The sequence below is a fragment of the Barbus barbus genome (genome assembly GCF_936440315.1).
Source record: "Barbus barbus genome assembly, chromosome: 26".
NCBI classification, from domain to species: Eukaryota; Metazoa; Chordata; class Actinopteri; order Cypriniformes; family Cyprinidae; genus Barbus; species Barbus barbus.
This window is the reverse complement of record NC_136754.1, coordinates 9,525,097-9,539,015: the sequence shown is the minus strand read 5'-3', so window position 1 is coordinate 9,539,015 and position 13,919 is coordinate 9,525,097. Positions and strand designations below refer to the sequence as shown.

At 36.0% G+C, this 13,919-nt stretch overlaps 1 protein-coding gene across 4 annotated transcripts in view; it reads right to left on the bottom strand.

Moving 5' to 3' along the window:
* LOC306845674 (unconventional myosin-IXb-like) overlaps positions 1 to 11,069 on the bottom strand; it is a 29,055-nt gene extending 17,986 nt beyond the window's left edge. For 2 of the 4 annotated variants that reach the window (XM_079378603.1, XM_079378601.1), the window contains exons 1-17: positions 10,809 to 11,069; positions 9,330 to 10,226; positions 5,265 to 5,359; positions 4,987 to 5,049; positions 4,790 to 4,889; positions 4,403 to 4,503; positions 3,511 to 3,634; positions 2,883 to 2,972; positions 2,552 to 2,668; positions 2,262 to 2,396; positions 2,052 to 2,173; positions 1,446 to 1,587; positions 1,127 to 1,322; positions 961 to 1,036; positions 727 to 819; positions 389 to 496; positions 169 to 208 (exon numbers count right to left, since the gene is read on the bottom strand). In XM_079378603.1, coding sequence (XP_079234729.1) covers positions 169 to 208; positions 389 to 496; positions 727 to 819; positions 961 to 1,036; positions 1,127 to 1,322; positions 1,446 to 1,587; positions 2,052 to 2,173; positions 2,262 to 2,396; positions 2,552 to 2,668; positions 2,883 to 2,972; positions 3,511 to 3,634; positions 4,403 to 4,503; positions 4,790 to 4,889; positions 4,987 to 5,049; positions 5,265 to 5,359; positions 9,330 to 10,166 — 2,439 coding nt within the window. In that variant the 5' untranslated portion in view covers positions 10,167 to 10,226; positions 10,809 to 11,069. The remainder of the gene's footprint in view (positions 1 to 168; positions 209 to 388; positions 497 to 726; positions 820 to 960; positions 1,037 to 1,126; positions 1,323 to 1,445; positions 1,588 to 2,051; positions 2,174 to 2,261; positions 2,397 to 2,551; positions 2,669 to 2,882; positions 2,973 to 3,510; positions 3,635 to 4,402; positions 4,504 to 4,789; positions 4,890 to 4,986; positions 5,050 to 5,264; positions 5,360 to 9,329; positions 10,227 to 10,808) is intronic. The other 2 variants (XM_079378604.1, XM_079378602.1) reach the window with 1 other exon arrangement.
* Positions 11,070 to 13,919: the final 2,850 nt, after the last annotated feature.

Below are 13,919 nucleotides of genomic sequence, written 5' to 3'. Positions count from 1 at the left end.
AAAATTTCTTTTACTTTTGTTGGTTACTCAATGAGCTAAACAGTCAACAAGTATCACGCATACATGGGCATTCCTTCAATACGGTTAAAAACAGTATCCTAGATGGTACCTCATAAAGTTGTCTTAGCAAAAACCACTACAACAGCCAGTTTTGATGAATGAATTTACCTTAGGAATTAACTGCTTGTGTCTGTTTGGCCTGTTCTTCCTAGATAGTAGTAAAATAGAATTAGGATTTTGCTTTAAAATATTAAGATTTAGAAGAGAAAAACAACAACAAAGGACAGATTATTCAATTTGATTTTGAAATTACACATAAGCACAAGCTGAAACGGAGAGCAGTGGAGCCGCCACAGACAGATGATCACAGAACATGTGGCCCACTCACTGAGAGAAGAGACGAGACTTCCTCACAGAAATTGTGGATAGACGAAACTTTTGAGGAACTTCGCCACCAAACCGCTTAAGAGATTGGATGACTTTGGCATGCAATTCCCTGATTGACCCCAATCCCAAATCAGAAAAGTTTAGAAAGGAGATAAATACTACAAACACAATAAATAGTAAACAGCTGAAATTAGTCAGTCCAAACACACATTTCACAGAAAATGAATCCAATCAAAAAAGAAATCAGTTAGACTCTCTTAATTCACAGAAGGAAATCCTCATAGCTTGTAGAAGAACCCAAGCCTGGTAATAAAGACCCTTAAGTGATGGTGAACTTACTTCTTATTTTCAAATGTCGCAAAAATGTCCTCAAATGCTTCGAGCGGACCCTCTTCAGACCGATCAAAAGAAAAGTCAATCAAAGACCCCTGGCTGTAGAGATCAGAATGCATTTAAAAGCAGTTAAATGGCCATTTGTATAGATCAAATATAAAACAAACACCATTATTTGCCATAAATCCATTGCTCCATCAAGAAGCCACACATCTACAGGAACTAATCCAGTCCATTTACCTCTTTAGCCTCTCTACCACAGTGCTGGGTGTCTTCATTTCCCCAAGAGAGCGTCTGGAGTAGCGCCTGACCTGATCTGATATGGAAACAAACATGTTAAAATCAATGATAATCCACTTCTGTAAGCTGTAAGTAAAAAGGTGTTAGTAGATTGCATAGATGTTACCTGGATGTTTTTCCGCCCAGCTTCGCCCAGCCTCGTTAAACACAGCCAGTGTACGTATGGTGGCCCTAAGGATGCCCCACCTGAACACAGCTACCGGATTAGCCCCGATCAGCTGCCGCAGGTAACTGCACTCACTACTGCGAAGCAACGCAACAATATCCGGCCTCATGTGGTCTGTGTTTTTCTCTCTGAAGTCCTATAGGGCAGGAACATCACAAACACCATTCAGTATTGTTTTCCCACCATTGACACATCATTTGTTTCACAACTACACTCTTGTGCAAAGGGAAAAAAATAGTTTCAGGGTCTGTTCCTTTACCTTTATCTGGTATTTGACCTTGCCAGCAAAATGCTGGATAACAAAAGCTGGTTCCCGCACTGGGGTCTTCACAAAGAACGGATTGTCCTGGTGCTGTTGCATAAACTTCTCTAGTAGAGTGCTATCTGTGGCTCGAGGAAAACTAGGGAGGGAATAACACAGAATATTAATTACTGAACTACTAGAAACCACATAACAAAAGACAGTGAAATGTAGAAACCACATAACAAAAGATAGGCTGCATAACAATTCATATTCTGTACTATCCATCCTAACTTGTATGCAAGATAGAATTCATGTAGTGGATTTGCAGAAGATATACCCTTTTCAGTGGATTCTTACAGCATGCACATGCTTTTAACAATAATTAATATACATCTGAATATATATATTTTTTGTATATTTTTGATATTTTTTGTATTTGTTAAAAAAAACGTTTTTTTTTCATTATAAGGAACTAAAATTCTATTAGTCATTGGTCCAAAATGTTTAATTTAAGAACTAAAACCTAACAACTACACTTTCCACTAAAGGAATATTACAATACATACAGTAGGAATACTGTATGTATTGTAATACTACTGAATAGTGAGGGACTGAACTCACTTGCTCTCCTCATCCAGCAGGTAAAACAGCCCGGTGGGTTTCTTGCTGAAGAGACTGATGCAGCCAATGTTGTCGGGGTAGTCAATATTGTGCCATGTGATTCCTTCTGCCCTGTACTCCTCCTAAAACAAAATGCAAGCATGAGGCATATGCTGCAGAATTTCCCATCCACCACAATTAGTGAAGAAGTCCAAGTACAACTCAACTCACTTGTTCAAGCATAAATATGCGCTGATTACAGTAATACTGTAGTTGTTCATTGGCATAATTAATGCAGAACTGTTCGAAGCTGTTCATCTTGAAATCTTCAAATCCAAAAATGTCCAGAACACCAATGGATAAACACTGTAAGGAAGATAATATTTTATAAAGTACAATGTCAAGGCAGATGCTTTTGAGTTTGCCAAGTCAAGCCCTTCCATATAAACTGCATATGTTATATGTAAATATAATATAACATATAAACAAATATATTAAAAGTATAAATTAAGGATTCATACTGGGACAGACTCCTCCAAATCTCTCTTGTTTAGTAGAGCATGGTTGATTCGCAGAACAATCCAGTCAAACAGGGCACTGTACAGAGACTTGGCCATAGAGTCTCTAGCAGTGATGGCCTGAAGACAAGAGTTTCATTATGAGGTCAGCAGATTTCACAGAACAGAAATTAAAGAAACAAATGGAGAGCACAGAGCCGCCTCTTCAAACAGCTGACTTCATGCATAAAGTATGAAAGATATGCATTTAACACATGACGAGTCAATGAATGGATGGTACAGAGTTGACAAATGTCAATAAATGTACCACCTAACACATAACAGATGTATTTACCTCACTGAGACTATAAGGCAGGATCAGTGTGTCATTAGCAGTCATTGCTTTCCTTGTAGTCAGTGCTTCCACAAGCAGCTCCACTTTAATCTGTAATTGAACAGGGATGATATATATATATAAAAAAGCATTTAAACAGAGAATGACAGGAATCTGTCTAAATCTGATATAAAAGACTTTCAGATTGTGTAATCCTTTAAATGACAAATCAAAAAGTGTGAAACAGGTAAGGGATTCTGACTGGAAAATCTGAAAGCCTATCATAAATAATCTAAAAGAAAAAACCTGCTAAGAGTCCTCTAAAAATCATGGTTCAGGGTTTTTGATTCTACAATATGCAATGAATATGATATGTGAATGCATAGTTGGGTTTCGCTTAGTAATGATGATGGTATTTCTTAGCCATGTAGTTGTGATGTAAAGCCATGTAGTAAACCAATAGATGTCACTGCACAGTATTTCCAAAGAACTGGGGGGTGAGGTTTACTGTTGAGCAGTACTATTCAAAGTAATTCTGTTTCTGTGTGGTGTACCACAATGAACAAAAATATATTTGAACCAGTAGGAGGGAAAGAAGTTCAGCCTCTTGTGATGAAATTATCTTGAACACTAAAGTAGCCAGTGGTACCTTGAGAAGGTCAGAGATAGCAGAAAGGACACAATCAGGCCCAACTTTAAGCTCCTCGCCAACATCTTTTGGCTGATACGTCACATTTCCCAGGTACAGAATGGCAGAGAGTACAGAGAATATCCTGAAAAAGACCATCAATCATTGAACTACAATACAGTATGAATTATATTTATAATAGATTTACGCTCTTTGCAAGGTGTCACATGTTCAAAAACATAATGCAGTGGAATGTTTGTACTTTTTTTAGGTATATCGAATGACACATCATCTAATAGATCTTGAATAATTTAATAAAGTTCCTATTTTGTCTAAATAATTATGTTATTATTAGTTACCACATCTGTATAACCACATTTACATACGAAAACACTGCTGTTCCGTGGAAGACAGCTCATAATGATCCAAATGTTGCAGTATTGTACTCTGTCGTCATGACAAAAAGAGCACAATGGATATTGAAAGGCTTGATATATTTTTTTCCCTCTGTGACAAGCACAGACTTGTACTAGAGCAGAATTCTTCATTTGTTAGTCACGCAAGCAGCTGGTAAATTTTCTGCAGTGTGACCGTATCCTTCCAGAACAAACCCAATTAGACACCATAAATCTTGTTTATACCAAGAAATCTGTAAATATATTTACTATTTATGGGTAATTGTTACAATTCAGTGGTTTACACAGAGCTAAATAAATATTTCAGATTAAGCATAATACAAAAATTAGGTTTGCGTTCATTATAAACTTTATAATTTATTAAAATTTAACCTCTGAGACAACTGCACTAAAACAATTTAAGATTAATTAACTTAATTTCAGACTTAAAATCTAAAAAAAAAAAATCTGCATTACCATCATAATATTTCTTTTACTTGAAATCACTTCTCACTTACTGCTTTTTGGTTGATGGCAGAAAACCAACCATCTCCATGGCCTGATGAAGTCTCCTGAATTCATGTTTCATTTCTGCTTGATCCTCCAAAATTGGGATTTCCTTTGAGGGGGCAGAAGAGTGAAGAATTAATGTTAAGGATTAATAAATAGATATGTAAATAAAATGGACAGGTCAGCCCAGAAAATATAGTCTTGAAAGAATTTGACTATTACAGTGTTTTTTCAGGATAAAAAAACTGACAAGCTTAAGCAGAAGTCTCCATTTGCCCTCTGTGTCATCTCACTTTTGCCCAAAAGACAATCGAGAGCATCATGAACACTAATTGAAACTAAAATGGCTTTGATAGGGAAGACTGATTCTATGTGAAGGCTGTTCTGAGAGTTACTTCTTTGAGGTAGTGGTATTGTTCAGGACGCAGGAGCTTGAACTCATCTTTCTCCTCTTCTGAGGCTCCAATCAAAAGGTAGTAAAAAACATGGTAATTCCTGAAGGTCAGATAACAAACAGATAAGGAATGTATGTTGTTGTGCTACATTTTGGATGGATACAGATAATGGTTTTCTATTTTTATTTTTGTTTTACCGTTCAGTTTTTCCTCTGGACACTAAGCGGCATTTCTCTAGTAAGTATTTCTCAACAACAGCCCTAAAACATTGAGCAAACAGTATTAGGAATTTTAGATCAATGGCATGTAATTGTTGTTCTTTTCTGGCAATTTTCCAAAAGAAGGGGAATGAGATCAACAAATGTTGTATGGTGGTCATGAACATGAATTAGCAGCATTACATAATATTTAACATTATCCTCATAAGAGTTGTGGTGTGTGACGTAGAATGGGCAGAAGTATACAGATGACTCACCCTCTCACAACTCCGCTCTCCAGATAATTCACTTGAATGAACTTCCCAAAGCGGCTCGAGTTGTTGTTGTATGCTGTTTTAGCATTTCCAAAGGCCTGAGGAAGACAGAAAGGAATGCATTAGAGAGATTCAAGATTTTTTCTATTTGTCACATACACAATTATACAGAGTATAACCAGCAGTGAAATGTAGGGAGGCAAATTGTTTTAATCTCACAGAAAAAAATATTTCAGATTAAAAAACAAAACAAAAAAAACACTGATATGATTTTCATGAATGCTGACAGACAACTCGTGTTGAGACAAAGACGGTGGCCTAACTTAATTAGTTCAACTGGCCTTAAAACTTGTCGAACGGAGAAACTAGATCAGCCAACAGCCTGACTTTAAAATATTACTCTTATTATTTGTTATTCAAACCACAGCATGTAGGTTATTGTAGATTACAAAAAGGAAATTAAAAAATGTGGGCAGCACAGAGCTACTTTTATATCAGTCACAGGCATCACAAACAAATGAACACATCTATCTTAGATGGCTTTGTTGCCCAGTTTGCTTGTTGATGTCGTTAATGCTGATATATGTGTAATTTTCCTCCTACTCCAGTTAAAAGCAATAGTTCACCCAAGAATGAAAAATGTGTCATTTATTCAACCACGTCGATTAAAATTCATCTGACACTCAGCGACATACAAATTAAGATGTTTTGAAGAATCTCTGAACCACTCTTTTTGATACAATGAAAGCACTATAAAGTTCCAAAATGCACAAAAAACATAAAAGTACTCAAAATAACATGCTACATTTAAGTCTTATGATAGCTGTGTAAACAAAAGATTAAAACTGGAGTCATTATTCAGTGAATATACAGCTGTCTTTTTGCCAGAACAATGGCAGATAAGGCGAGTTTTTGTGAAATTATATCTGATATTTTATTTTGTGTCACAAAAAGTGAAGAAATTACATACTGCAGGTTCTAAACTAAACTTTTTGTAGATGACTTTGACATGTGTAACATGTAATGACAGGCTTGCTCACTGCTCCCTATCGATTCTCAAAATGTGCATACTTTCCAAGACGATCTCTACCATTACCATCATTCAGGACTTTATCCTGATGTAAACTTGTTTTTAAACATACTGTTTCCCTGTTCCAGTTCCATGTGAATGATATGAAAATGAATACTGAGGAAACGCATCTGTCAAGTTTTTATCAGCTGGACTGACAGAGCCTGTTATGACTCGTTCTGGTATTCTGATGAGGCCAACGCCCCGGGGGTTCCACATATAGCACAAAACAATTCAGAGTTAGAAGCTCAACAAGGAGGCTGAGATCAGGCCTAATACTGCTGTACATGTTAACAGCTGCTAGGCGTTTCCCACAGAGCTCTTTCTTATGTGAAAGGACAAAGGTCACAAGTGCACTCCTCAGATGCCATAACAAAGCACTGGCACCTCTCACGACTATCAAAAATGAAAACTGAATTGCAGAAACTCTTAGTATCAAAGTTCAGTGAAAGTGAGAGGAAAAATTCAGTGCAAGTGCAACAAGTTTTATTCTCAAGACATGACCCAGTTTTTTGTGACCCATTTTTGTTTCTCAAAAACACCTGTTTAGTATGTTTTCAACATAACCCTAAATATGAGCAGTTAAAATATATATATATATATATATATAATGCTTGCATTATAATGCCCATAATTTCCATAATGTAAAATCAACCACAATGACAACGTACATACCATCTTACCTTTCAGATCTTTTTCAGAAACATACCTCCTATTATTTTGTTACAAAAAAGTGGCCAGTACGAAGAACTATCTTTTTAGTCTAATTTAATAATTTCATAAGAGTTTTCAAATTCGTTTGAATACCTAAATGGGACAATGCTAACTGGATATCTAATAAAAAACTCTTTAGGTGAGGAAAGCTGTACAATTATCTGCTCAAGCTCTATGAACCAAAACATAAAACACAATTACTGCGGTGATGGAGTCTCTAGAGCTGATGCATAATAGATAAACAGCACCATGTGAAAATAACACTACCAGACAAACAATGTGCATATTGTTGTGAGGGGTGCATGTGAACGCAACACACAAAGGTCTCTATGAAAGAGTGACGCGGGAGACAGGGACAGATGTTTTTAATTCAACAAAATTATATGAAGCAACACTTATTTGTACCAAAAAGTCTCGAAGCACTAACAAGTTTGTGTATTTTTATATTTGTTCATATTTTTGTGCGTATTTTTTTTCCAGGATTCTCAGATGAATAGAAAGTTCAAAAGAATAGCATTTTTTCATATCATTGTCAAACAAAATCTTAACTGTGACTTTTTTCAATTTAATGCATCCTTGCTGAATAAAAGTATTAATAAAAAAATCTTTTTACAGAAGTGTCGCCTTGTTCCCAAATTAATGTCCCAAGTTAATTAATGTTAACTAATGGAACCTTATTGTAAAGTGGTACCAAGTACTTAATCTGGGAACAACAAGACTTCAATGATTCATTTCATGTTTTATTTATCATTTACTAAGGCCCATGAGATCCAATAATCATCTAATCTATTAATTTAAATGTGCATCAACTATTAATGGTCACACACAACCTCAGGCGTATGATGATAAAGTTCCACCAAGCCCACTCTGTTTGCTTGTTCTGCTTCTTCTACCCATTACACACAACTACTCAAAACATAACATCATTTTTATTTATGTTTTTACCATTACTCTTTACAAGAAATACAGCCTATTTTAAACCAGCAAGGCATAACGCAAGCAATACTGCAGAACTGAGAGGGGCTGGGACAAACTGATAAAAGAAAGCTTTTACGAAAAACAGAGAACTTGCTCAACCTGTTTAGGATCAGATTGAGAATCCCAGTAGGTTAGTGCATGACTGACAGCTGTATTCAAGAGGGCGGGACTTCAGGCCACAGTAAGGAAACCCAATGAATTATGAGTTATTTCCTCAAGAGAACTTTATTGGCACATTAGTAGCACTTCATACTAAATCCTGAAGAGGAAATTTAGGAAGCAGATTATTCAGGGATATATACCATACTCGTATTGAATATACTGTATAAACAATGGAAAAACTCCTAAGAGTGTTGTGAACTAGTCATTCATCTCATTGTTTTGAGTATTAACAATGGCAGCATCTATAAATATCAGTGTGTTGAAATTCTTAAACTGTGACCGAGTTTCTCATGATCTATAGCGTCTATTTATAGTGCACAAGGAGTCAGAGGTCTCCCTTTTTCCCTGGGAGAAACAGAGGAAGTGGTGTGAAAGTGTATTGGACATGTGACGAGGCAGAATGGTTTCTAGATCCTAGTTTGGCCATGCTTAGTGGAGAAAAAGGGAAACCATTCTCACACAATCTGTTGCACTATTTAAGGACAGTATCACATTTTTCATAGTTCTCTTGCACTGTTAATAGTCCTCAACATGAAGAGCTCATAGTGTGACAAATACTATAGGGCAAGCCACTTCCTGCACAGAGGTCATCATTTCAGTCTCGAAAGGGACTCTTTATCAGCACATCAAGAAATACAGATTAGGGCCTGTTTCATAAAACAAATTTACCAAATAAGACCAAATTAGGTTTATTTCAGTTAGTAAGTCTAACTAAAATAAGCCTGGCTTATTTGGTAAACTTGTTTTATGAAACAGGCCCTAATCTGTATTTCTTGATGTGCTGATAAAGAGTCCCTTTCGGGACTGAAATCAGGTCTTAGCCTGAACTCGAAGTCACATGAGCTTATCACACCTACAAGACTGAAACCATTGTCATTTCCACTATAGAAACGCTGTTAAAAGCAATGCATCATTTGAAAAACCTCTGAATGTCCAAAAATTAAAAAATTTAAGTTGAAGAAATCATTTATTGCGGAGTCCTGAACAAGGCTACAGATGCCATACATCCAATAGACATTATCATTGCAAAACACCAGGGTCTCAACATAACTTGCTGTTACAGTTAACTATTACAACTACAGAACTATCAGACTTCAAAGTAGAATATGAAATCTGATAAACCTCAAACCCACAGCAGAACTTACCTCAAGCACAGGGCCTGCCCCCAGGATGGTTCGCTCCACTCCACTAGCATAGCCCTTCTGGCTGAGAGCAGTCAGGCAGTGGATAAGGAAGTTGGTGCTTTGCGTCTTACCAGAACCACTCTCACCGGAGATGACAATGCACTGGTTGACCCGTTTGTTCAGCATTGTGTGGAAGGCAGCATCTGCAATGGCAAAGACGTGAGGTTCTAGCTTGCCCAGTGTGTGGTTCTCATACATCTTGACATATCTGGGATTGTAGATGGGGAGAAACTTGAAGGGGTTGACCGCAATAAGAATGTTCCTTGCAAACGTGTAGATTTTCTGCTTGTGGAAGCGATGCCGCAGGGTTCCCAAAATGCTCTCCTCCGTCAGCTCGGGGAGGTTACATAAATCGTTGCATTCCCAAGGCTGTTGTGTGACAAAACCCCGATTCACAGGTCCCTTAGCTACTTTCTTTTGCCAGACAGATGTCATAACGTCATACTGGATGGATCCATCGTAGCTTCCCTCTTGAAGGATGAAAAAGTATCCATCACTTTGACGGTGCTTGTCTTGGGCCTTTTTAGGCCAGAGAAGGACTCTTTGAACAGGCTGATCGCTGGCTTGAAGGACCCACTCCTCTCCGCCATACTCCTGGACCTCCACGAGGACGTAAGTCTTGGACGTGTCCAAGCCAAGTGTGGCGAGAGCGGTCTTGATGACAGTGGCTGCCGTTGCCTCTTTCGGGACTCTGAGGTTGCAGCTTTGCCCAGGTTTGATAGACAACCTGGGATATATTTGCAAAGTGCAGACCGTTTCATCCTGGCAGCTTGTCGTCTTGCTGTTTGTGACATTCATTCTTTAAACACAGAGACATGCATCAGCATACCACATTGCACAGTACAGCGTGATAAGGATCTGGAGACAAAAGAGAAGAAAAGAATGTGAGTTTAAGTGGGAAACAGCAGTCAGACCACCAGTCTATGCATGTACACACTTGTCTAATGTTGTAACTGCAGATTATAAATCAGCATAAACTGTGTGCCACAAACTATTATTTTGTTAAAAAAATAAATAAAAACATACATTTTAAGTTATTTTCACTTTCAGTGCTCAAGTACTGCTGTTCATATATATTTATTTATTTCTCTGCTGACTAGGTTGACTTTTCTTTCTGTGATTACATGTAAACCATGTTACAATATAATGTGAAAAATAATATTGTCCTCAGCGTTAACAACATGGTCAGAACGAACAAAAACAGCTTTTTTTATTTTTTTATATTTTTTGCAATTTATAGAAAAATATAAATACACCAATTCCATCCTAGCATATATGTAATGTTAGCTATATACAAATGATGAACAGTGTAATAAAAACGCGTTTTAACAACCGTGACAAACTGTCTATTTAGAGTTTAGAAAATCTGACTATAGTTATCTGGACTGACAATAAAAAAAATTAATAAAGTACATTAAATACCAATACCAGTAAATTTACCTGTTTCAAAACACATTCGTTGTGTTTCAGAACAGAGTCATTTCCAACTTGGAAAAAATCTTGCCGTGCTTTCCAGATAAAACTTCCAGTGCTTCAACTACTATTAAAAGCCGTCCACCTGCATTACCGCCTAAAACCGACATGTACTGCACAGGTAACACAGTCAAGATTTTGTAAACAGCATAAATGACTGACACCGAGAAATGTTCAACGAGAAATAAGGCAGAATACTAACTCGCCTCCAGAATGTTGACGACGCTCGCGGCTTGTTACTTCCTGACATCACAGCGCGTTTAATTACAGTAGAAATGTGTGATGACACGCCGCCCTCGCCTGCATTCACACTGACACTGCAGCTGCCACGCGCTCACGCAGGTAAACACCTGCAAGTTTGACACCTGAATACAGATCCAGTACCCCTCTCAAAAGTCATTGTTGTATTTGTGACTATGATCGTGGGGGGTGGGGGTGTATTTATTTATTTATTTAAATTTAAAAAAGAGTTGGAAACAGGAAAAGTAGCCTAAACATAAATGGCCATGTGTAACTACCAATGCATGTTTGGTTCTCACCAGCAGATGGAAGCATACAACACCAATTTCCCTTCAGCACGGTAAATAAGGGTCCCTCACTATTATTTAAATGGTAGAAAAGCTTAAAAAAAAAAGTTAGATTTTTTTCGGTACTGTACAACAATTTTCATTAACAATGTAAACAAACATTATTATCACCTACAATGCGATTTTTAATATCAACCTTTATGTGCTGTTCAGGGTCATTTGAGATCCCAAATTATATTTGCTGAATTATACAAAAAAATAAAAATAAAAATTATAATAATAATAAAAAGTTACCTTCATCTAAATGGCATGAAACTTCATGTCTTTGTCAACACTTGCACACACACACACAAAAAAAATGGAATGACAAAAGTCCCAGTCTGTGACAAAAGGTCATACAATGAACTTCTGTTTCTATAAGTTCTGGTTTGACTGTAATAATGTCATAATTGAAAAAAAAAGATTCAGTACACAAAAATGCTTTTCCGTTTCCGTTTCCGTAAAAAAAAAATGTTTTTTTGACATTTCCGTTAACCTTAAGACAACGCATTGAAGGGAAAATTTAAAAATACAAGTAAAACACCTGCAAAAATAAATGTAGTATATTGTTTATCATCCAATTTAATCCATACGTTTTATATGTTAAAAGTGTTAGTTTTCCAGTAGATGGCAGCAATTTTCCATAACACCACGGCACGTTGGCCATGTTATCTCCAAGAATGGAAGTTAGAAATGTGGATATTGAATTTTACATAAAAGTTGCTAATTTATTTATATGAATTAAAAAACATTAAAACCAACAAAACTGCAGACAAACAAAATTACTATGTTACAAAATCACATTTCACTGTCTGAGCTCTGGGGAGATCCCAAACACCCTGACTGTACATGAACAGTGCAAAAGGGTTAATGTTAAGATTATTAATGTACCGCATTTAGAAATACATTTTGAAATGTAATTGATTTTTATTTATTTATTTTTTTAAAGAAAATTCAAGATGTTTTTCAAATTTACTAGTTTACAAATCTGTCCACTCTCCCTGCACCAGAAAAAAAGGCATTAATCTTATCTGGTGGCAAACGTAAATGACATTTGGGATTAATTTTCAATAATTCATTAATATTACTTAATAGTTTTTTAAAAAAGTAATGTATTAAATGATTATTAATACATTACTTTTGATAACTTAGTCAGAAGCAGCCTTTAAAAAATAATTTCATATGAAATGGACTATTGTGTCATCTTTTGATTACTGACAAGATTTTTTTATTATCAGTGGTGTTAACAATATTGGACTGATAATTACATATCTGTCAGTCTGACTAATCTATAATCCTGAACACTATATGTAGATTAATTTTTTTATATGATTTATATAAATTTTATAAACATTCTATTAAATATACAATTTATTTATAAATATGGTAGTCATGATAGTTTGCATAACCAGTTGTCATGGAAGCCTAAGTACTGTTATAAGGTCATCACTGATTATGAAATTGAAAGAAATGTGCGAATGGGCAAATTTATTTTCATCTCGCTCAGCTATGCTCTTCCTTCCTCATGAATTCTCATCTTCTCAGTATAGTTTCTCTCTCTCATTTCAGTGTGTGGACATGGTAACAGCTTGTGAGGAAGGGAGTGATTTGAAGCAAGAAGCGACTCGCTGTTTCCGGTTTTTGCAGCAGTTCTCTCAGTGAACGGATATGAGCTCTGAGTCTACATCACTCTAACCACAAATAAACAACTGGTTTCCATAGTAGCTTGCTCTTGCATCCTAGCAACCAAAATAAATACCAAGAGGTATATAGATATTACGATAACATAAGGTGCACTTTTGACTAGAGCTCTTTCTGTTAGTATAAAATGTTGGGATTTTTTTGGTTAAGGATGTTTAAATTAAGTCATTAAGTGATTTTTCCTTTTTTAAAGAAACATGCAAAAATTTAGTAATGGCTAATGATGTTTATTATCAATGTACAAAGATAAGAACCCAAAATTAGGCTAGTTTTATCTTGACAAATCTCTCTTTGACATGGGTGACATATGGAATATGCATTAAAGAACAATATCCAGCTTGTGCTGAACTTACAATAATAAAAACAAATTAATAATATGCTAACATTTCTCTGAAAGTCTGTTTTTAAAAGTTTCTAGTCTTCTCCGGACCAGCATCCACTTGAGATACTTGTAGTGCTTGATGACGTAAAATAACAATAGTTATGGATCAGTTAGAATCGTTTAACTGGATTTTTACCAGTATCTATATTTGCACCACTATAGTTTTCTTTAAGACATTTTATAGAAGGTAAAAGATGCTTTAATCTTTAGGTATATTGACCTAACTTTCAGGTTACATACCCTCACTATAAATAGGCAACACAACATTTTAGGTTTAACCTGTTAGGGTTTGTGAGCTAGTCTTTCCTCTCACAAGCTATTCATAGTAGCAGCACATACTGATATGCATGATGCTCATTTTCAGTATGCAATTGTAATAGGCCTGACACTGTAATGCCTGAGAAGATGTGTGATAATTTCAAAGATGAT